The 23182-nt window shown below is 45.7% G+C and overlaps 1 protein-coding gene across 3 annotated transcripts; it reads right to left on the bottom strand.

The window, feature by feature from the left end:
- Positions 1–3054: 3054 nt before the first annotated feature.
- Positions 3055–13371, bottom strand: HERPUD1 (homocysteine inducible ER protein with ubiquitin like domain 1). 3 transcript variants are annotated; one of them, XM_006059073.4, is made up of 8 exons: positions 13117–13362; positions 10150–10227; positions 9986–10060; positions 8920–9050; positions 6932–7054; positions 6036–6386; positions 4625–4730; positions 3055–3820 (listed from the first exon to the last, which is right to left on the bottom strand). In XM_006059073.4, the coding sequence occupies exons 1-8, from the start codon at positions 13255–13257 to the stop codon at positions 3656–3658; spliced, it is 1170 nt and encodes a 389-aa protein (XP_006059135.3). In that variant the 5' UTR covers positions 13258–13362; the 3' UTR covers positions 3055–3655. The 3 variants fall into 3 exon arrangements, with proteins under 3 accessions (XP_006059135.3, XP_025124490.3, XP_044787824.2); XM_025268705.3 differs by lacking the exon at positions 4625–4730 and having other exon boundaries at positions 13117–13367; XM_044931889.2 differs by lacking the exon at positions 3055–3820 and having other exon boundaries at positions 4651–4730; positions 6190–6386; positions 13117–13371.
- Between the last annotated feature and the right edge of the window lie 9811 nt (positions 13372–23182).

Here is a 23182-nt window from a genome sequence, read left to right as displayed (position 1 = left end):
AGTATTTACCTCCATTGCTCATTATGGATGTATAACATCACTTCTCACCAAGCACCTGTTTGCTGCATAGAATGCCAAACAAATTGTCCATTAACAGTAACTTAACTGCATTTCCCGGAGAAGGCAATGGCACCCCACTCCAGTACTCTTGCCTGGAAAATCCCATGGATGGAGGAGCCTAGAAGGCTGCAGTCCATGGGGTTGCTGAAGGTCGGACATGACTGAGCGACTTCACTTTCACTTTTCACTTTCATGCATTGGAGGAAGAAATGGCAACCCACTCCAGTGTTCTTGCCTGGAGAATCCCAGGGACCGGGGAGCCTGGTGGGCTGCCATCTCTGGGGTCGCACAGAGTTGGACACGACTGAAGTGACTTAGCAGCAGCAGCAACTGCATTTCCTCAGCTGTGGCACATTTTTCAGTCCTGGGCAGGTCCACAGAAGGGAGAAGCCACAGACCACACACCCTCCTTCGAACGCACAACAGTATGGTAAATGCCCTCAGAGCCCTGCAGTGAAGGAACCCACCAACTTGTGTCGACTTGCGGCTTCCAGATTTACCTGGCTGTGAGATCCTTTTCCTGGGGCCTCCCAGGTGGCTCAGTGGTCAAGAATCCGCCTGCCAACGCAGGAGACGCCAGTTCAATCCCTGGGTGGTAAAGATCCCCCAGAGAAGGAAATGGCAATCCACTCCAGCCTTCCTGTCTGGAAAATCCCAGGGACAGAGGAGCCTGGTGGGCACAGTCCATGGGGTTGTAAAGACTTGGACACAACTGAGCGACTGAGGACGAGCTCATTTTCTGGAGTGTTCCTTCCATAGAACTGGGGTTCAAGAAAACACACCTTGGAAAAGACACACTTAAAAAGCAATGACGGCCTGAGCTAACATTTGGGAATTTTTTTGGTTTATGCTTTCAGCTTTTTAATTGCTACTTAACAACAGAGACTCAAACCAACAATTTCCCAAGTGTTAACAGTGGTATGCAGTACATTCTTGTGAGTGCACATTTAGTAACTGTCGTAGAAACAGTTCCGCCATATCTCACACCCATCACAAGTCTTTAAACCTTGACTCTTGTCTGAAGGCTCCTCTCTTAATGTGGCTAGGGACAATCTGAACCCTTGTCAGCTGTCCTTAGGAGCACCTTCCTGGAACTATTCTGGGCCTGTGGAATCCGGAGTTTAACTGATGCAACAGGACACCACAGGGAGAGTGAGTGGCCTCACCACTTCAAAAGCAGGAGCCCAGCACTGCCAGCTGCCTGGGGTTCCGGGCGTCTTTTCCAAGCGATGCTGCTCCTGCTCCATAAGACGATAGGCTTCTCCACTCAGGATTTTTAAAATGACCTCGTATCAACTCTTAATGACCACTTTGATCAATGGCCAAGTATGCCAGGAATCCAGCTCCATGGCGGGAGGGGAGTCTCACCTCTGCACTCTCGTTTTGGCGGTGACCCCTCTCTGCAGCTCCTCAGTCTCCTCCCATCACCCACTTCTCACTCGTAAAACTGTAGAACCTCCAGTCTCGAGTTGCTTCTTCCTTCAAGCAAATATCGCCTTTGTAACTCGTTAATCATCAGTGTCTCCTGACTGGTCAGTCCTCTGGTTCCAGAGGTCTGGTGTTATTTCAAACTCTATGCTATTTTATTTTACTCCTTACATGATTATCTTGGTTAGCTTTTTAAAGCACAGTCATAGATAAAATTGGAGTCCTTTCCAGGTGGTGATAGTGGTTAAGAATCCACCTGCCAGTGCAGAAGACACCAGTTCGAACCCTGGGTTGGGAAGATCCCATGGACAGAAGAGCCTGATGGGCTACAGTCAATGGGTTGCAAAGAGTCAGACACGACTTAGTGACTGACCATGCGTGCTCACACACAAACACATACATACAACAGCTTTGCCTCTACCCAGTATCTGGCTATGAATTGTTCAGGGAATGTTTACTGGATGTCAATGATGTTTCCAGTCATCATTGTAAACAGTGATGTTTACATGAACATGACCAAGACTTCCCTAGTGGCGCAATGGATAAGAATCTGTCTGTCAGTGCAGGGGACACAGGTTTGATGCCTGATCTGGGAAGGTTCCACATGCTGCGGAGCAACTAAGCCCGTGAACCACAACTACTGAGCCTGCGAGCTGCACTTACTGAAACCCGAAAGCTCTAGGGCCCATGAGCCGCAACTGCCGAGGCTGCGTGCTGCAACCACTAAAGCCCGTGAGCCTAGAGCCTGCACTCCACGAGAGAAGCCACCTCAGAAGAAGCCTCGCACCGCAGCGAAGAGCAGCCCTGCGAGCCTAGAGCCTGTGCTCCACTAGAGAAGCCACCTCAGGAAGAAGCCTCGCACCACAGCGAAGAGCAGCCCCGCAAGCCTAGAGCCTGCGCTCCACGAGAGAAGCCACCTCAGAAGAAGCCTCGAACCGCAGCGAAGAGCAGCCCCGTGAGCCTAGAGCCTGCGCTCCACGAGAGAAGCCACCTCAGGAAGAAGCCTCACGCCTCAGTGAAGAGCAGCCCCGCTCGCCGCAACCAGAGAAAGCCTGTGCAAAAAAAAAGCAACAAAGATCTAGTGCAGCCGTAAATAAATGATCGTGACCATGACATAAGAAGCTGATTTACTTTGCTGAAAACAACAGTCCCAGGCCTTTAGCATTCTACCCACAGCATCATTCATGTGAAAAATACACAGCACTTTACTTTTCAGATTAGTCTCAAAAATAATACTTAAAGTCCAAGAGTAAAGCTCAGCATGACATGTGAGCAGGTGAAAAGTACTTAAAGCCACTAACTTTAAATCGGGGGAATTTAATGCTGATGGGTTACAACATAAGCCAATATTATTTAAATCAGGAAATGGGGAGTGCAGGGCAAACACAAGCGTAATCTCAGTAAGTTGAAACGTCCGTGGCTTTACCTTATCTTCTTAATCAGTACAAATGGTCCTCTTATAAAAAGAAGCAAAATATTCAATTACTCAAAAATCAGCAACTCAACTGCTGACCACCCAGTGGCGACAGGCACAGAGTAAACAACTAAGATGAAAGGAGTCTCTGCCAGGGTCATTCATAGTAAAACTTTATTGAACAAAAAACCCAGCAAAGGTTTTCACCTCTGCAAAGCTCCTCTCGGTTTAAAGTAAAGCACTGCATTTTAAAAAGCAATTATACATAAGTCTTTCCTAGAAAAGTCCTGCTAAAACATGTCTAGCAATTTCATTGATTATATAAAGTAGTACACTTAGTGTAATTTAAACATTCCAACAGGAATCAAATCGTACCAGCAGAACCGTTTCTGCGTCTATGACATCTATGTACAAACACTCATGCAGACACACACATCTGGAAAAGTTCCTCAGGCATAAACATGCGAAACTAATGCCTTCTACTTACAATGCCTATTAAACTACAACAGTATATATTAAAGCTCTTCAGAATAAAGACATGAGAAGCCTGTAGGCATTTTTTGTTCATCAATTTGTATCACGGCTTCATGTCTTACTTTCTGCTTTTGCTTAATCACAAAAGCATATCATCCTCTTTGTAGATTCTTATACTATTTCTGTGCCACTGCCACGTCCAGGTAAGGAAATCGAGCCAGAATCAGATGATCCAGTCCACTCCTGTCAAAGCCTCCAGCAGCCAGAGAGGAAACACCGTCAGTTTGCTATGGCTGGAGGGCCTTCTGGAAGGAGAGAGGCAAAGAAAGTCTTGAAGACAAGCCAGGCTGTGCTCATAAATGAAGGGCTGGTCTGCTCGTCACCCCGTACATCCCTGTCTGGAGGGAGGTGGCTGGGATCTTCACTTTCAGGATCAGGGCCCCCCTGTAGGGAATAAACCACAAGGAGAAACAATTAGGACTGTGACAAGCACCCAATAACATTAGGCGAGGGTAGAGTGACTCCCTGCGTCCCTGCCCATAAGCCAAGCGATGCAGGCACAACTCCGGGGATGACGTCCCACGCTGGACGGAGCTCCTCCTCCAGCCTCCACAGCACAACTGTGCTGAACACTCTCATGGTTTTCAGTATCCCTGGCCACAGTATCAAATGAAGTAACTAGATCTTCAACTATTATTAAGTTAGTAATTAAGCTTGACACTTCATTTAAACGTGGATATTTTTCTAATTTTGGCAGTGTTCCGAGTTTAAAAAAAAAAAGCAACTAAAACTGGATTCTAAAAACAGATACTAGTGATACTTTATATTAAAAAGAATCTCCTTTAGGATTGTGCATTAAATTGCCTTATAGAAATCCTATTTCTGTATGTTATTTTCCAAGAAATCTATTCTGTGAGAGAGACAGGCATATGTTCCTAACTCTTAATTAGAATAACTCTCCATTAGCAGTTTCCATGGTATAATACATTGTTACTGAGCATGAACACTCAAAATAGTGAGCTTCAAAAACCATTTACATATGCCAAAATGCAAATTGCCACATAACAAAAATACCTGACAGATTTTGTGACAGTGTTTTAAAAATAGCTACTGCTCTAAGAATAAATTTGAAAAAACCTTGAAATATTTAGTCTAATAAAATGGAAAAACCACAAGTTATTTAGAGATGAAGGACTCCAGGGCCTGGCTCTCACACCGGGCTCGCCGGGCTCCATGGAAGCTCCATACCTGGAAGTTATTGTTGGGGTCTTGATTCACAGCCTCCTGAGGGCCACCATCATTCGGGAAGTTCTGAACTGGCCTCTGCCGAAATGGAAACCACCCGACGTGATGCCTTCGAAGAAAGCACATTAAGTTCATCTTAGTGAACAGAGTGAGATGTACTCAAGAATTTAAGGGCCCTCTTGATGAGATGAGGTCCCCCTCGTTCCCCTCCTCTCATCAGAACAGGACCTGATTAGAAGCTTGCAACCAGACCCATCTGCAGACACATTCTAGCAGGCCAGGTGGAATGTGAGGTGCTTGATGGTCACTATGGAAACCATGCCTTATTCATCATCGTGTGCCCAGCAGCATAAAGAGCACTTGGCACACAGTGTGTGCTCGATACATACTTGCTCACCTGAACTAAACCTTACACTTGAAAACTTGAACAGAGAGGAAAAGAGGAAATACACACACAGCTCTGACTATATGTCATAACATACTAATAAGACCTAGATTTAGTCACCTAAATATATGATTCTACAGACTATAGAATTCAAAAAATTACCTAAAAGTTTTATCTGGAAAATCCACTTAAATCCAAGTATTGAAGCAAACATGACAAAATATTAACCATGATTAATACTGGGTGTGAGTACTGAATGCATTTTTCTAAATATTTCTTTTTTAAGATTTTCAAAAACTAAAACAATCCATTTTTCCTATAGAGGAAAAATGTCTTCAGTCAGTTTCACCACAAGTAAGGCTGTATCACTGCAGGCCAGGGCTTCCCCACTTTGGCACTGCCGATGTCCCAGGCTGGGTGTTTACTGAGGGGCTGAACCGTGTACTGCAGTCGTTTAGCAGCTATCAACTAGATGCCCGTAGAACCACCTCCCCCCATCATCCCCGCGGTGAGAGTGAATAACGTCCCCAAACACTGCCAAATGTCTTGAGGGTAAGGGTTAGGGTTAGAGGGAGATGTAAAACCACTCTGGTTGAGAACTACTAGCACCACGGATACAGCCAAACGCCAGGCCGGCAACAGCTCCCTGACCCTTTAAGACTATGCCACAGCCAGTGGCCTTCATCCTAGAAGGCAGCTGTAGCCTGGTAAGGGAGAAATATGTTCTTATTCAACACAAACACAATTTTTCTTTCCATGCCTCCGTATGGAAAGAAGCCTGGCAGGTAGCTTAACTAGAGGAAAAGAAGAGAATGTTGTTCTTGTATCAACACAGATGTAATTGTATTGTTGGCAATGCACAACCAAGCCATCGATTCTTTACACTGAAAATGCCAGAATGACTTATTAAATATACCTCCTTAAATACTGACTGAAACTGCTCAGAAGAGGAAAGTCTGTACTTGGTTTGAGTCACCATATAGTGTAATTTGTAGTAAAGAGGGAATAAAAGCGAAATCATCTGCTTACAGGTACATAACCACGGTGGCCCCCATGACCATGAGGAATCGGCTCAGGGAGGAGTAGAAGTAGAGGATACTGAGAAACACGGAAAACGTAGCGGCTGAGTAGGTCCAATCCAACCAATCTCGATTTATCTCATCATCTTCTTCCACAATGGGGCCTCCCTGAGCGTTCATCCGCAGATTCTGATTGGCCGCAGGGTTAACCACCACTTGTGGAGCAGCGTTCTGATTGGCGGGCTGGTTTTCGGCTGGAAATTGGTTGTGGATTGGGGCTGGAGTAGGTGCAGTGACCACAGGTATCTCTTGCGCACTTGGTGCGGGGACAAAAGCCCCTGATGCAGCAGTGGCTGCTAAGCTAAGGTAAAAACAACAGAGGCAGATACTGTTGAGACCAAGGCATCCTGAAGGCTGGTTCTCATCATCTCATTTACATCTTTTACTATTAAGAATTATAAGTAGGGACATACAAATGCCTTTTTTAACTTAGCGAAGAACTTCTTTACTAGCAGTCATATTTTTAAAAGCTTTTCTGCTCCTAAGGGAAGCCACTTGGTAAATTTCATCTGGAATTAAACACCAAGGCTACCATAAAAGTACAGTGTAAAACAGTAAATTAAAAATTTCAAAAACCATTAAAGATACCACAAATTGAAAAGGAAGGAACATATTCTACATAAAGTCATCAAACCACGGATCACACACAAGCACACCTGTGTCAATACACAAGTTAGTAGTTACCATTTACACTGTTTCGCCCACAGAACCAGACACAACAGGACTCTGCAGATAATAATGAAAATACACTCATCCCTCCACTTCTAGCTTTACAGGACACACAGACGAGAGCTCCTTCCATTCCCGGGAGCCCCGGCCACACCCAGCACGGCGGGAAACACTCACTACTGCATGTAGTACTGCCGCGCGTACATCTGCTGGAACCAGGAGAGCTGCAGCCACCCGTAGGTCGTGTAACCCGAGAAACCAGGCCCCAGGCCTTGGAACGCCGGCTGGGCTGCTTCAGGCCTATGACAGATGTTAAAAAATGCTCGTTTTGAGTTGGCTTAGTATGAATCAATGAAAATCAAGTTTAAATCACAATCAGGAATTCAAAACAGAAGGAGACAGAAGACTGGGCTTTGTGACAGTTACACGTAATTTCCGGGCGAGGCACCAGTGCAACACAATCACGGAAGGTACTGACGAAGCCCTCCTGCCACGGTCTGGATCCCATGGGAAAACAAGGGCCCTCGCCCAGCACGAGGGTCTCATGTCATTGCCCTGACGTACAACCAAGCCGGACCTTTTCAGTCTGAGTGGATCCCCACCCTTATTTTAGACTTGTGGAATAAGTATGTGTTGGATGAAATCAACAAGTTTTATGACGGTGAAATTCACAGAGATATGAGCCTCAATTTTCAAATCATACAGTCAAAAAGAGATGCAGTTTTAAGAGCATCTATCCAATAATGGATTCAATTATCCGACTTGTTCACTGACAACAGTATTTTAACCAAATTCCATACCCAGAGTACTTTTAAAATTGTATTCTAATACAAGTATGTCATGGTACGATACTGTTTTTAATTATTTAAAGATTCAAGGTTCTAATGTATAATTCAGGGAACTATACTCAACATCCTGTGATAAACCATAGAAAATAAAAATTTAAAAAGAATGTATATATGTGTATAACTGTGTCACTTTGCCATACAGCACAGATTGGTACAACTCTGCAAGACGACTATGAGTTCATGCTCAGTCACGTCCAACTCTTTGCTATGCTATGGACTGTAGCCCTTGGGGCTCCTCTGTCCATGGGATTTTCCAGGCAAAAATACTGGAGTGGGTTGTCATTTTCTCCCCCAGGGGATCTTCCCAATTCAGGGATCGAACCTGGATCTCCTGCACTGGCAGGTGGATTCTCTACCACTGAGCCACCTGGGAAGCCCCATGTCAATAAAAATTGCAAAAAGATACAGTGTGCGTATAGAAATGACAGAATAAAGTATTTTTGTTAGCTCTGATGAGGACACTCCAGATACACAAGGTAACTACAAGGTTTTTAGAGTTATATCCTGAAGTATATGGGGGTGAACTGACAATGTCTGAGAATTATTTTTAAATACCTCAGGATAAAGGAAAGGAGGAATAGATAAGGCAAGTATGGCAAAACATTTTAATCATTACATGAAGATTCATTATACAGTTCCCTCTACTTTCATGTATATCTGAAATTTCCATTAAGAAAAAAACCAACTCTTCATTCCTCAAACGCCCGACTAGCAACAATCAGGTATGGAAAACTAAGAAACAGAAGGCAGGGGACTCAGAGAGTAAGAGAATTTCAACTCATAATTAATAAACTGTTTTTTCCCATAGGACCTTTCCTAAAAAGGTGTTCTAAGGGCTATGAAATACAAACAGCACACCATTGAGACACTTCTGGCTTTGGCTCTAAAGAAAAGCTCTAATTGCACCCCCTCTCCTAGCTCCACCAACACAGTTCCTGGCAGAGCATTTCTCAAATGATACCTTCACCTTTGGTCACCCACTGTTACGACAGACAAAGCGCAGAGCTACTCAGCAAAGCGGCTGCACAGTGCTGACAACAGCTGTTCCCGCCAGCAGCACCGACTCCACCGTGAGGTCAGCGCCGTGCCAGGCACACTCCCGCAGGAGCAGGAATGCCAGGTCTGCATGATGTGGCTCTCTACTTTTTAGATGTTCCTAAAAGGCCATGTATTAACTACATAAGAGATCTTTAAAGTGAAGCCCTTATAAAGCAAAACTGTGTCCCTTTTCAAGTTCCATGACTCATAGTACAAACACAGCTTATTTGCAAGTTGATGCAACTGAAGCACCTTCATGTTCTTTATGACAACACTCACCTTGAGATGCTCTCCCATCCAGAGGGAGAAGGGTTCCGAAGAACCTCCCGCTGCCTTAAACCATCGCTTGAGGAATCCCCAGGGGACTGTCCCTGATTAAGACCAGTGGGCTGCTCTGTGGATTCAGCAACCTAAGTGCAACGTGAACACAAGAACAAAAGACCTGATGCAACTGTCTGAAATCAAGCTTCAAGGCTTCTTTTGCTGTGAATGGCTTATGCCTCAACCCTGACCTCTGAACTTGACAAAATCAAACAGACTGCAATGTTACATAAAGATATTCTGAAATTTTCTCAACACAGTATCAATACAGAGATACTAAATCTATACTTTTTTCCTGGAGTAGCTATGCTGTCGTTTCACTAAAATCTTCCAATGAAGTTATCATTGCTGAGAAAGCAATAGCTTCCTATTAATGCTCTATTCATCTTATGGTGTTAAATTTACTAAATCAAGAAATTAAATTCGACTGATAAGGCTTATAAATACAACACAGACCTGAAGTATTTCTTTTAGTATATTCAGATGTTTTAGGATGTACTGCTGTAATGCAAATTTAGAGTGTATCACCACATTAGAATATTAAGAGAGTATATTTGAACTAACACTGTGAAATGAAAAACAAGGGACTTTAACCATTTAACATGAGTCTTTATAAAGAGTGTGGTCTTTTCCTATCCCAACAAATGAAAATTTCCAAGGAAATAGTCACTTTTTTACTCTATAAAAATGAATGGTTCCTTAGAAGAAATTTATTATGTGCTAAATTCATGACTGCCTTGCTAGTTTGGTGAAGTGGACACCAAGCCACTATAGGTCAAACTGTGTCCCAGAAAAGAGTATACTGCAGAACTCCACTTTTCCACTACAAGACTAATAGAACAGTCTACTTCTATTACAGTAAACTCTCATTTGTATTGATAACAGTTGATTCCTGATTCTCACTGGGGAAGAGACAAAAAGAGATAAAAAGGCTCGCTTATGAGTTTAACCCAACTTCCTTTATTTCTCCCTTGACAGTCTGAATGACACAAACTGCCATGCAGTCATGAAAAAGCAGACATACCTTTGCACCGGCTTCGGGCATTTTTGAAGTACTCTTCACATTGCACACCAGATGCATAACATGCCGTTTTTCCTGCTGAAAGTAATAAGGAAGTACTTTAGGACTTGAATTCAACCTGGTTAGTGCTTAAAAACATTCAAAAAGTTAATAATATTAAGTGATACCTTTGGAAGCAAGTCCCTGAGACACTGGTGATCCAACAACAGCTTCCCGGAATAAATTAACCTCTGGTCCTCTGGACGCTTATGGAAAGAAAGAGTAGCACAGGTCAGCACTTAGCCCTGCAAGTTCCCAAACAGAAGACATGGTTTTATACCAATATTTAAATTTTTTTCCCCCAGCATCATAGGAGTACATTTTTCCAAAGGCCCCATATACTTTTATTTAGAAAATTCTCAATAAACTGATTTCTAACATGCAAACAAATTTAGGATGGCAAACTACATCCAGTCCACAAAGCCTATGGCAACCTACGTAACTTCTTAACTCCTAGGGAGACCGCTTTCTGCCACAAAAAGCACCAATCTGGAGTTCCTACAGCAACCAACTTCAAAACCTCCTTTGGTCTCAGAGAAGTCAAAGTTAGCCTTCACTAAAACCACAGAACACCGTCCCAAGATAACACGAAGCAGTTATAAACTTAAGTCCTCCAAGAGACTTTTCCCAACATACTAATGCAGCTAGAGAGGGGATGCTGTGTGGCAACACTCCACACAACCCTGTGAGATATTTAGTATGCCTATTTTAACATGGGTTAGATCTCTGGGTCAGGAAGACCCAATCCAGTATTCTTCCCTGGAGAATTCCACGGACAAGAGGAGCCTGGCAGGCTACAGTCCGTAGGGTAGCAACGAGTTGGACACGACTGAAGCACCTTAACAAGCAATTCTAAGGAGGGGGTGGGGTGGGGGGAGTCTAAAATTCACTGGTCCAAGATCACCTGCTGCTAAAGTCAAGATTCCTAACCCTCTTCTCCATCCCAGTGATTTTAAAACAACAGTGGTGCCACACACTTTTATACCGATCTCACTTTTAAAATCTATTTTTAATTCCCTTAAAAACTGGACTTAAAGGCTTCAAATGATATACACCAAAGTCAGTACACCGGAGTGCACCACCAACTTCTTAACCTAGTCTTGCCAGAATAACCAACTATGCAAAATTTGGAATAAATCCATTCCTGTGAAGTAGCCAGAGATACAAAACAAGCTGTTTAAAACAAAACAATAACAGTATCTATTTATCTGTGTAAATCAGGATTTTTTTTGACGCTGGGCAAGTATAACAAACTACAGAAATATACTGAATGTTGGGTTCACCATCATTCTCACCAACTGAACTTTTTAAGTAAACGCTATACACTTGGATTTGTAAGTGTTATTGCATAAGTGGGATCCTGCATTATTAAAGCATTCCACACTAGGAAAGGCTTGAAAACCACAGGTGCCTGTGATTTGAGGCCTGTTAAAGGCCTGAACCGACACTGGTGTCTTTACCCAGAATGCTGATTTGAAGAAAAATATATTAAGCAAACCACTATCAAAAGTAAGGCTTCTCACATTACAAAGCAAACGACGAGTGTGCTTCAGCCATAATTTTTAAACACAAATTTACATACCCCAGAGACCTTTTACTTACAACTTTAGGTCCTCAGACTTAATAAGAGTGATGCTCCTCACCCCCGGAAGCCCTAAAGGAAAGCTCTCTTCCAAAACACCGCCTTTCACCAAATGATGCAACAAGAGCCTACACCTGCCTCGCCAATTTGTGTACCTAATAGCCATTCTCATAGCAGCTTAACACCTGGTTTCTTGGAAGCAACTATGGTGACCTTGCAAACAGTGCCAGAATGGGAGCTTCTTAAATAAGTAAATTTCAAAAGAACGGCTCAGGAGGGACACTCACACTTCCACCTTCTTGACAACACGGAGCAAAAACAACCTGACCCATGAGCCGTGGCACGTTGTAACGCTTCATATCAGATCAGATCAGTCGCTCAGTCGTGTCCGACTCTTTGCGACCCCATGAATCGCAACAGGACAGATAAGGAGGCACAATTTCACAATCTCGTCCTGACGTGATGCCCTCTCCTGTTTGATGGAGGTGAATTACAGCCATGGGCAGCAAAGAACACTGCTGACACTTACATAATATTAGAGTAGAAAGTAAATACAGGAAGGTCCAGTTCATGGCTTCCATCACGTGGTGGGGAGGGAGGGCTGTCGCTAAGGGTGATGTTGACAGATGTGTCAACCAAAACAAAGCAAGGAAATCTCTGTAATTGTGGGACCAAAGTCTTTAAAACCCAGACTCGGGGAGGTTCCTTCCACCTATTTGCGTTCTAAGTCACTCTTTTACCAGAAAGCGCACGAGCCTCCTCCCTGGGACTAGGCAGAGGCTGTGGAGTCCAGCTCACAGGGAGGGGCCCCCGTGGCGGAAGGTGGACGGGGAGGGGAACAGCCACGTCCTTGCTTCTGGGTGTGGGGCCTTAGGTACACACGGCCCGGCGCTCACCATACTTCTCTATAGCCACTGGCCTAGGCTTAGCCCCTGCACTCTCCTCTCCGCAATGAGAGGCCACATCAGAAAACTCACTCTGCAGCCTTCACGTTTTCTTATTTCCTTATTTCTTTCTAACTTAATCGGATACGATCCTAACCAGGAACACGTCGCTCTGACGTTTGGGGAAAACAGGTTTGGAGGATGAAATTATTCACCCAAGGTCAAACTTCTGTTTCAGAGGCTTGGCTAAGGCTGGGAGCCAGATCTAGCGGACGAGAAGGAGTCTGGAGAGGTATATGGCAGAGTTTGGGGGCCTAGAAGGCGACGTGACAGGGGAAGGCGCCCCGTCAGGAAGGCGGGGCGATGGCGGCCTAGAAGGAGGAAGTGACAGTCACGGGGCCAGGTCAAGGGGCGCCTACGGCGGCAGGGCACTAAAAAGGGGAGACCACAGGCCTGGGAAACTGGACTTGGGGGGAGCAGCCATTGGAGGCCGGCCGGCGAAGGGAAAGGGCACGGGGAGAGGGGAGGTGGACATGGCCTCTCTAGGGGGGAGGGGCGCGAAGAGCGCTGCGAGGATGACAGCCGGGGTTGAGGGATGCTGGCAGCGGGAGTCGGGGCCCCCCTCTCACCGGGCGCTCGGGGTAGACGCGGCTCAGATGGGCCTTGAGGCGGCCCACGCTCCAGCTGCGGTCGGCGCTCAGCTCCAAGTCTCGGTGGCGCTGGTTGGGGCTCTTCACCAGGAGCGTGACGGGCTCAGGCTCAGGCTCCATGTCGGCGGCACCCCCAGACAGCAGGGAGGAAGCGTCCCAGCCGCCAGCAACCCCCACAACGACGATTCCAGTCTCCAGGGCGCGCGCCCCCGCCTCCCGCACCTTTTATAGACACCCCGCGCCCGGACTCTGCGGACAGAACCCTTTGTGGCTGTCGCCCATTGGCTGAGGCGGAGGCCCCTGCCCTAACGTGGCCCAATCGGCGCCCAGCTCCGTGGGCGGAAGGGCGGGCCAAGGCCCGTGGACTCAGGCTGATGCAACCCGCCGCGGTGGCGTCACCCGGAGTCGCGGCTGCGGCTGGGGAGCCCGGGTTCGGAGACCATGCTGGGGTGCGTGCTCCCCGCGCGGGGCGACTCAGCCCAGAGGACACTGGCTTGCTCCGTGGCTCGGGTTACTCAAGGCCGTTTAGGGAGGGCCGTCCCTGCCGACTCCCGGTTTGGCAGCCGCTGCAAATTGTTTCCTCACAAAGCAGCACCCCCGCCCCTTTGCCCCCAGTCCCACTTACTCTTTCCCTTCCCAGGGGTGGCCCGAGACGTCAGGCCCCCAGGGCAGGCCGCGCCACCCCGACCCTTGCCGCGGCTCAAAGAACCGCTGGGCGAACCCAGTTTGCAGCGCCCTAGGAGGGCCAGGAAGAAGGGCGGATCCTTCCTGGGTTAAGGATGCAGGAATCTGAGCCAATGTGGCCTGTTCATTTGTGACCTCAGTCTTGAAAGTTACACCCCCAAGTGTGGGACATCATACTAATGAGTGGCAGGCAGGGCACAGTCCCGGTTAAGCTGGGGACTGTTCGAAAAAGTCCTCAGTCTATAGGATACTAACATATGCTTCCTTGAAACGGGCTGAGGAGGGAAGGCAGGATTTTGTTATCCTAAAAAGTGACCTCAAAGACCTTGCTGCTGTAGGCCCTCCCTCTCTCTGTAGAAAAAAAGGTCTTGAAAAAATAAAACTGCCATTGTGCTTAGCCCATCCTTGTTCCAATCTTGTGGGATCTGTTTTGCCAGGTGTCAGAAGTTTGGCAAGGGCAAGAGAGGAACAGGAGGAACCTGGTCTGGTTGGCGGATGTAGTGCCGGGCGGATGTAGTGCCACAAATGGGGTGGCTTAAGGACAGAAATGCATTAAGTGTCTCACAGCTCTAGAGGCTAGAAGTCTGAGATCAAGGTGTTGGGCAGGGTTCGCTCTTCTGAAGGCAACGTGGGAGAATCTCTTCCCTGCCGGCAATCCCTGGCATTTGTTGGGGTGATGCGGCATCCTCGCCATTTCTGCCTTCATGGTCACCATGTGTCGTTCCTCCCCCCGCCCCCAGTGTTCATGCCCTCACATCATTTTCTTTATGCATGTCTCTGTGTCCCAGTTTCCCCCTCTTTTTTATAAGGACACCAGCCATATGGGATTAGGGTTTTACCCTAATGACCTCATCTTAATTGATCATCTGCAAAGACCCCATTTCCAAATACAATCACATACATGGGGTGGGGGTGGGGGGGTGATGAAAGTGAAAGTTACTCAGTTGTGTCTGACTCTTTGAGACCCCATGGACTATACAGTCCATGGAATTCTCCAGGTCAGAATACTGAAATGGGTAGCCTTTCTCTTCTCCAGGGGATCTTCCTAATCCAGGGATCGAACCCAGGTCTCCCACACTGCAGGCAGATTCTTTACCAGCTGAGCCACAAGGGAAGCCCAACAGTACTGGAGTGGGTAGCCTATCCCTTTTCCAGCAGATCTTCCTGACTCAGGAATCAAACTGGGGTCTCCTGCATTGCATGACCAACTGCGCTATTAGGGAATTGGAGGGCGCTGTTCAACGCATAACAATCAGCCTTAATGTAACACAGAACAGGGGTGGTTTCCATTTCAGCAGTCTTTGTACCAAGAAGGGAAGTGGAAGGCTTTGGAGATTATTTGGCCCCATGCTGAACTTTCTGTGATTGGTTTTTGTCAGCTGAGAAGGGCTCAGTCCCTTTTTCATCCAGGCAGGCTTCACCGGTGTGACACCTGTTGGGCCCTACTCTTGGTTTAATGTCCTTCTGAAAATATTGAATAAATTTTGAAGTCCTGCATTTTCATTTTTCACCCGGTCTCACAAATTATGTAGCTGGCCCTGTTTTTCATACATCAGGATGGAAAAAAATGACTGGTTATGATCTGGTAGTCTTGCAACTAGCGAGAAGCTGACCAGTGAGGCCAGACCAGATAAGACAAGCAGAGGCCTTGGAGGAGGCAGCCAGGCAGAAGATAACAGCTTCACTGGGTAATTAACGATGCCACATAACGTGGTTTCCTGTAGCCGACAGTGAGAAGAAGCAGGTCCCCTTAAAACGGCACATCCATTTTCACTCAGTAGAAAGAAAGTAAAGGGGTGTGTTTTTTCCTAGGGAAAAGGCAAGCGGATTTCTTGATTCCCTGTTGAGTTATCTCTCCGAGACAACAACTTGTAAAGGACTTGTGTGATTCTGCCTGTAGCACAGAATTGTTCCTCATATGCATGGAGGATTGGCTCTAGGACTCCCCCATCCCATAGAAAAATCCTTCGCTGCTCAAGTCGCTTCTATAAAATGGTGTAGTATTTGCATATAACAAATGCAACATCCTTCCATATATATTTTTTCTAAAAACCTTTTGGCCATGAGGCACATAGTTCCTGACCAGGGATCAAGCCTGCAAAATTTGGAGTCTTAACCACTGGACCACCAGGGGAGTCCCATTCTCTCAATATGTTTTGAATCATATCTAGATTACTTATGATACCAAATACAATGTAAATGCTATGTAAATAACTGTAAATACAGTTTAAATGCTATGTAAATAGTTGCCAGAGTGGGGGTAAATTAAGTTTTGCTTTTTGGAACTTTTTTCTTCAGAATATTTTCCATCCGTGGTTGGTTGAATTGGTGGATGTGGAATCCGTGGATACAGATGGGCAACAATATTTATAAAGACATTAAATTCAGGTCAACATGCTGGGAATAGAAAGATAAACATGAAATGACCCTAATCTCAGTGACCTTAGAAATATAATGAGCATGATAAGACAGTGCAAAAACAGAAATAAAAGTCAACCCCAAAGTCTCACACATTGCTGAAGGACTTATGTTACACTGAGGGATTACACAGAGGAAGAATGAGAGGGGGAGACAGAAACCTGGATAGAGAGGAGGAATCTGACCTGAATTTTGAAGGATGAGTGGGATTTGAGTAAAAATAATAATGACAGGGACTTCCCTCGTGGTCCAGTAGTTAAGAATCTGCCTTGCAATGTATGGGACGTGGGTTAGATCACAGGGAGGAGAACTAAGATCCCACATGCTGTGGAGCAACTAAGCCTTAGGAACCTGTTAGGTTCCTGTGCCACAACTATTGAGTCTGCACGACACAACTAGAGAATTCATGCTCAAGGAAAGATTCTACCTGCTGCAATTAAGACCTGACACAGCCAAATAATAAATAAATATTTTTAAAATACAATGTCAGCAATTACTGATTAAGCCCAATAGGGGATTTATACACAATTTTTATGGGCAAGTAAAAGTTAGTAGTTCAACTGATGGATGAAGAGCCAAAGTGCCTATTTCAAACCCAATTTACGTCACTTATGAGCTACGTGATCGTAGGCAAGTTACTCAACCTCCCTGTACCTAACTCTCCTCATCTGTAAAATAGAAAGAATAATACTGTCTCTTTCACAGAGTTGTTGTGATATTTAAATGATATAACATTGATAAGATCTTGGGAAAGAGCCAGACACTTAGCAAGTGCTCAGTTAATATTAGCTAATAATATTCAGGGAACTGCAACAAGTCCAGTCTATAGGTTTCTAAGCCTGATTGTGAAACTGAATCATCTGAGGAGCTCTTTTTTTTTTTTTTTTTAAGTGAAGACTCTTACAACACCAAGTATTGAAAAAATATGGAGCAATCAGAACTCTCATACATGGCTGGTAGGAGTATAAAATTATACAGTCCTTGTGAAAATCAGTGGCAGCCACCAGGGAATTTCCCCAGAGTTTATTTTAAAATAATAATGATGATGATGTCAGCAAGAGGTAAGACTGGAAAGAATTCTTGGAACCAGCTCAGGGAAGACTGTATGCTCATCCTTGAGAGCTGGTTTTATTTTGTGGGCAGTAAGGTTTTTGAGGAGTAGAAGGCACATGACCAGAATCACGTGTGGATCCGCACCATGAGGAAGGCTGGGTTTGAGAAGAAGAGACTTGGGGTCTGGAGGTCTGAGTGTTTCACTCAAGAGAGAATGTAGATCAGCGCTAGTATAGAGTTAAAAAGGAAATGTGAAAAAAGATGCGGGGGGAAAAAGACATAGCAGCAATAAGGTAGGAGGGAAAGAGGCTTGGGAACAAAGATGGGTTCATGAATAGAGCTACTGGCTAAGACAGGGGAGTGCTTACCAGGTGCTGGATACGCAGCTTCCAGAACTTTGCATTTGATCCTCACAGCAACCTAATGAAGTGGAATGCTTTTGTTATTGCTGTCTCACAGCTAGGGAAATGGAGGCACGGGGAGTTTAAATAATTTGATTGCGTGTATGCCTGCTAAGTTGCTTCAGTTGTGTCCGTCTCTTTGTGATGCTATGGACTGACTCTAGCCTGCCAGGCTCCTCTGTCCATGAGATTCTCCAGACAAATACTGGAGTGACTTGCTATGCCCTCTTCCAGGGGAATCTTCCAACCTAGGGATCGATCCCAAGTCTCATGTCTCCTGCATTGCCAGGCGGGTTCTTTACCATTAGTGCCACCTGGGAAGCCCCGTTAACTGCATGAAAGTAAAAGTTGCCCAGTCGGGTCCAACTCTTTGTGACCCCATGGACTATACAGTCCATGGAACTTTCTAGACCAGAATAAAACCCAGGTCTCCCACATGGCAGCGGATTCTTTACCAGCTGAGCCACAAGGCAAGTCCAAGAATACTGGAGTGGGTAGCCTTTCCCTTCTCCAGCGGATCTTCCCCACCCAGGAATTGAACCGGGGTCTCCTGCATTGCAGGTGAATTCTTTACCAACTGAGGTATCAGGGAAGCTAATCTGAGATTTCACAAGGTTTAAAAATGTACCTGGGGTTAATTCACTTGATAAGCTAAACAGAGAATTTTCATATGACCCAGCAATTCCATTCCTAGGGATATATCCAAAGTAGTTGAAATCAGGAATTTAAACAAAAACTTGTCCATGAATATTCACAGTAGCTCCAGGTTCATGACTCTCCTGGCTGCTTGGGTTTGGCTTCAGGGCAAACAGAACTCAGGTAGGCCCTGCCCTCCAGGCCTGCGTCCTGGGCAGGATCATGGCTGAACTCTGGGGTCCAAGCAACGTCAGAAGCCCACAGTTCCTCATCACAACCACCAGTCCAGCCCTCTTCTAAATATTCTGATTGTAGTTCAGCATTTTGCTTTAAAAAGAAAAGGAAAAAACAGTGTTTATTCATCTTAAGTTTTATAGTGCCTTTTCATAAGTAAAAAAATCTTTCCTATACTCCAAGTAGAATTTCGACTGTGTGTTAGTTTCTTTCTTTTTTCTCTAGCAAAACCTCCAGCTTCCCCAAGCTGGTTTCAGACTAGATCTACCACTTAAGCAAAGATGTGTAAGATCACAGAGATAGCAATGTTCTTGTTATAATGGTGGGACTTATTACTCTCCTCCATGAATTTTCTTGCTTGGCCCTCCCATTGAACTCTGGGCTTCTCCTTTCCCAGCCCATAACAAACATCTCTGTTCATTCCTCTAACTGCTTATCTCTCCCCTGGTCTGGTCACCTTTTCCTGCCCCAGGCCTAAGTCAATCACTCAGGTCAGCAAGATTTTACCTGTGGGTCTGGTTCTTTATAAACAGGCTCTGGCTCTCTCCCCATGCACCTTGCCCCAATTCCCAAAACCTCCTCAGGTTAACCAACCCTACTTTTCTCTAAGACAAGACTTTTGAACATTTCCCATTGAAGGCAGCCCTTCTCCCATCTCCCCCTCCCCAGTGCTTCTTCTAAGCTGATATGCATCTTAGCAGCTTCTCTCTTCTCATGAGAAGGTTTCAGTTCAGTTCAGTTCAGTCGCTCAGTCGTGTCCGACTCTTTGAGACCCCATGAATCGCAGCACGCCAGGCCTCCCTGTCCATCACCAACTCCCGGAGTTCACTCAGACTCACGTCCATCGAGTCGGTGATGCCATCCAGCCATCTCATCCTCTGTCGTCCCCTTCTCCTCCTGCCCCCAATCCCTCCCAGCAACAGAGTCTTTTCCAATGAGTCAACTCTTCGCATGAGGTGGCCAAAGTACTGGAGTTTCAGTTTTAGCATCATTCCTTCCAAAGAAATCCCAGGGCTGATGAGAAGGTTTACCTGACTGCAATTACAGTCTTTTGACGTCTAGAAGTCTCTTTCAAGGTTACAAACTTCCTTTACATCCTTTGCTTTGCCCATCTCTCTCTCTCTCTCTCTCTTTTTTTTTTTTTTTTGGCTGCATGGCATGCAAGATCTTAGTTCTCTGACCAGGGATCGAACCCAAGTCTCCTGCATTAGGAAAGTGGAGTTGTAACCACTGGACCAACAGGGAAGTCCTGTCCTTTGCCCATCATAATGGTTCTAGCTTCCTGATCACACTCCCTTTCATTCATATCCACTTACTTCTATCTCTGCTCTACTCTGTTCCCACTGCCCATTGGACATGATCCATTCATCCATTCATTCACTTGCCAAGCATTTACTGAGTGCCCTCTCTGTGCTAAGCTCTGTGTTGGATGCTGGGAAGCAAAGATGAGTCAGATGTGGTCACCATCAGGGCTGAAGAGCACTCACTCAGCCATCTCAGTGGTTAAGATATTCAAATACCTCCATGCCAGCCAGTAAACATGCCATGAATACCCTCCAGCTGCTCTGGTCCTCAAAGTCTTCCTGCCACCCAGTGACTAAAAGGTTCATGCCAATTGCCACCTTCACAGAGCTCACAGTCAAATGACAGACACCCTAGATTTTGCTCCAACACCTCCTGCAGAATCTCACACCTTGAAATGCACACATACTGACCACAAACTCCCCTGCATTCTTCTCCATCTCTCTCTCCCACTCCCCCTGAGCATCTTTTTTGTCCTCCTGCTACCAGCCCCTCAAGTGTTCTCAAATCTTGCGGCTCACTTCCAGTCTCTCCATCCACTTCAGAGCTCACGTACTTTGGTCATTCTCCTTGGATTTTTCGCACCTTGGCCTTCCATCCTTCTTGCTTGGCCCATCCCATCACTGGAGCACATGTCCCTAATTATTCATTCTGCACATTTGCTTTATGACCCGGTGCTTAGGAGCCTTGGCAGAGACTGGCACAAGGGCAAGTGTCCTGGGAATTTTGCACCCTTGAGATGGCAGACAATGGCTATGCCTTCCTTGTTGTTCAACTCTTTGCATGTCGTGTCCAGCTCTTTGCGACCCATGGACTGCAGCACACCAGGCTTCTGTCCTTCACCATCTCCCAGAGTTTGCTCAAATGCCTTCTGTGCTGCTTAGCAAAATTCCCCCCACATTTTGTTGATTCTCCATTACTACCTTTTCATCACTCTCTTCCTCTCATGTTAAATCTTCCCCCTCTGACCTATATTTCTCTTTCTCATTCCCACCCATGACAGAGACATTTATTGCCCAATGAATACTTCTATGGTCCTCCCTGTTTTCCAGCACTCTTGCAGCAAGGTGGTGCCATGTGAATTATTTGGCTCATGGACTTTGAGTGGAAGCAACAGGTCACTTCTGAGCAGAAGCATTTGAAAGCCAGTGCACCACCCTCCTGCTCGTTCCCCTTCCTCAGTGAGTTGGAAGCTACTGGCTGAAGTGGTTGCCTCCCAAGATGGGAATAATCACTGGGACTTGAGGTGGACAAGAGGGCTTACCCAGCATAGGAATATTTGCAAGAGAGAAATTGATCTTTATCATATAAGCTGCTAACATTTAGAGGGTAATTTATGACTGCAGCAGAATCTAGCATTATCCTGACTGACACACTCCCTACGACAACAACAATCTCTGCTTCTCCTCCAAGGTCCACCTTATTTTTCCTCACCGTATTGTTGTTTTTCTCCCCATTGCTGGGTCACTCAAGCACAGGTCTATATGTATATCTGCTGCTTTCCTTCCCCCTCCACCAACTGTTCCTCAGTCTGGGGTCCCTGACCTACCACCTTACTGAATTATTCTAAGGCTCCCAGTGATGCCCAGAACCGCAATTCAGCAGTGACTTTACATCTGCCAACTGGGTAACATGAGAGCCGACAATTCTGTGCTTCTTGGACCCTGGTGCCTTCTGAGGCCCTTGGTTACCGGGGTTTTCCTCCTGCCCCACCAATGGTCTTTTCCGAAAAATTTTTATTGGAGTTTAGTTGATTTACAATGTTGCGTTAGCTTCAGGTGTGCAGCAAAGTGCCTCAGTCATACTTGTCTATGTATCCACTCTTTTTTTTAAGATTTTTTTCCCCATATAGGCCATTACAGAGTATTGGGTAGAGTTCCCTGTGCTATACAGTAGGCTCTTGTTATCTAATATATATATATATATCTCTATATATATGGGTGTGTATATGTTAATCCCATTCTCCCAATTTACCCTGCCCCTCTTTATCCTCTGGTAACGATGAGTTTGTTTTCTACATTTGTGACTCTACTTCTGTTTTGGAAGTTCATTTGTACCTTTTTTTTAAAAAAATATTCCATTTATAAGTGATATCATATGCATATAATATTTGTCTTTCTGTGTCTGACTTACTTCACTCAGTGTGACAATCGCTAGGTTGCTGCAAATGGCATTATTTTGTTCCTTTTTTATGACTAATATTCCCCCACTAATGATCTTTTCTAGGCTGCTTTGTTGGCTGCCTCTTCTTCCTGCCCCTAAATGGAGCCCTTCTGAGGTCCAGCCTCTAGCCCTCTCCATTCCCTGCACGCTCTTTCTCGGTGATCTCACTCAAGCTATGACTTTGATTTCCTGTCCATGAGTGTGACTCCCAAATCTACTTATGATCTCTGCTTTCAGAGTTTCAGGCTGAAACAGTGGACATCATGAGCTCTTCCTGAGCTCCAGGACCACATTTCTGAGCCTTGGGGTGTCTTCGAAACCAAACCCACCTACTTGCTCATTTCCTCCAGCAGGAAGCCTGATCCCTCATCCTCCATGTGACACAGTTTGTTCTTACAGCTGCGAGGCTCAACTTCTGGGGCCCTGTTCCATCTACACATACATCCAGGCCATTCTCAGTTCTGGAAGATGCCATTTCTTCCTCCTCTTTCCCCTGCCCTTTGTCACTCTGAAGACTGTTAAGGCTTGCTGGCTTGCCTTGGCAGTTCTGCATAACATCCTCTCTGGGCACCCTGCCTTCTCTCCTCCAGCCTCCTCTATCTCCTGTCTGGCCAAACTTCCTCAGGCTCAGGCTTCCTTCACCCTCAGTGGCTCCCCAGTGCCTTTGAATCAGTTCTGAGCTCCTCAGCCTCCCCATGGGGGTCTTGCACTTGAAGACCTTCTCAATCTTATTTTCTCCCAGTTCATAACTCTCTTAAACCAGGAAGAATGGTTTATTTCTTGTTCTCCAAACATAGTTTGGAGAATTACAAAAGCAAGTCACATAGGAGAGTCACAAAAGAAAATGCTCTGAAGATGCAAAAGAGGGAGCAAAGACTAAAGTGGAGGGTGGAGGGAATTATTATTTTTTATTATTTATTTATTGGCTGTACCGGGTCTTAGTTGCAGCACGCGGGACCGTCAGTTTTGTTGTGGTATGTGGGGTCTTTAGCTATGCCATGTGAGCTCTTTAGTTGCAGCGTGTGAGATTTTTTTTTTTAGTTTCAGCACAGGAGATCTAGTTGCCTGACCAGGGATCGAACGGGGAGCCCCTGCCTTGGGAGCATGGAGTCTTAATAGTCCCTGGGAAGTTCCCTCCACTCTCCACCTTAGTC

The sequence above is a fragment of the Bubalus bubalis genome, chromosome 18 (assembly GCF_019923935.1).
Source record: "Bubalus bubalis isolate 160015118507 breed Murrah chromosome 18, NDDB_SH_1, whole genome shotgun sequence".
In the NCBI taxonomy this organism is placed as follows: Eukaryota; Metazoa; Chordata; class Mammalia; order Artiodactyla; family Bovidae; genus Bubalus; species Bubalus bubalis.
Note: the sequence above shows the minus strand (reverse complement) of the source record. Positions and strands in the feature narration are given on the sequence as shown.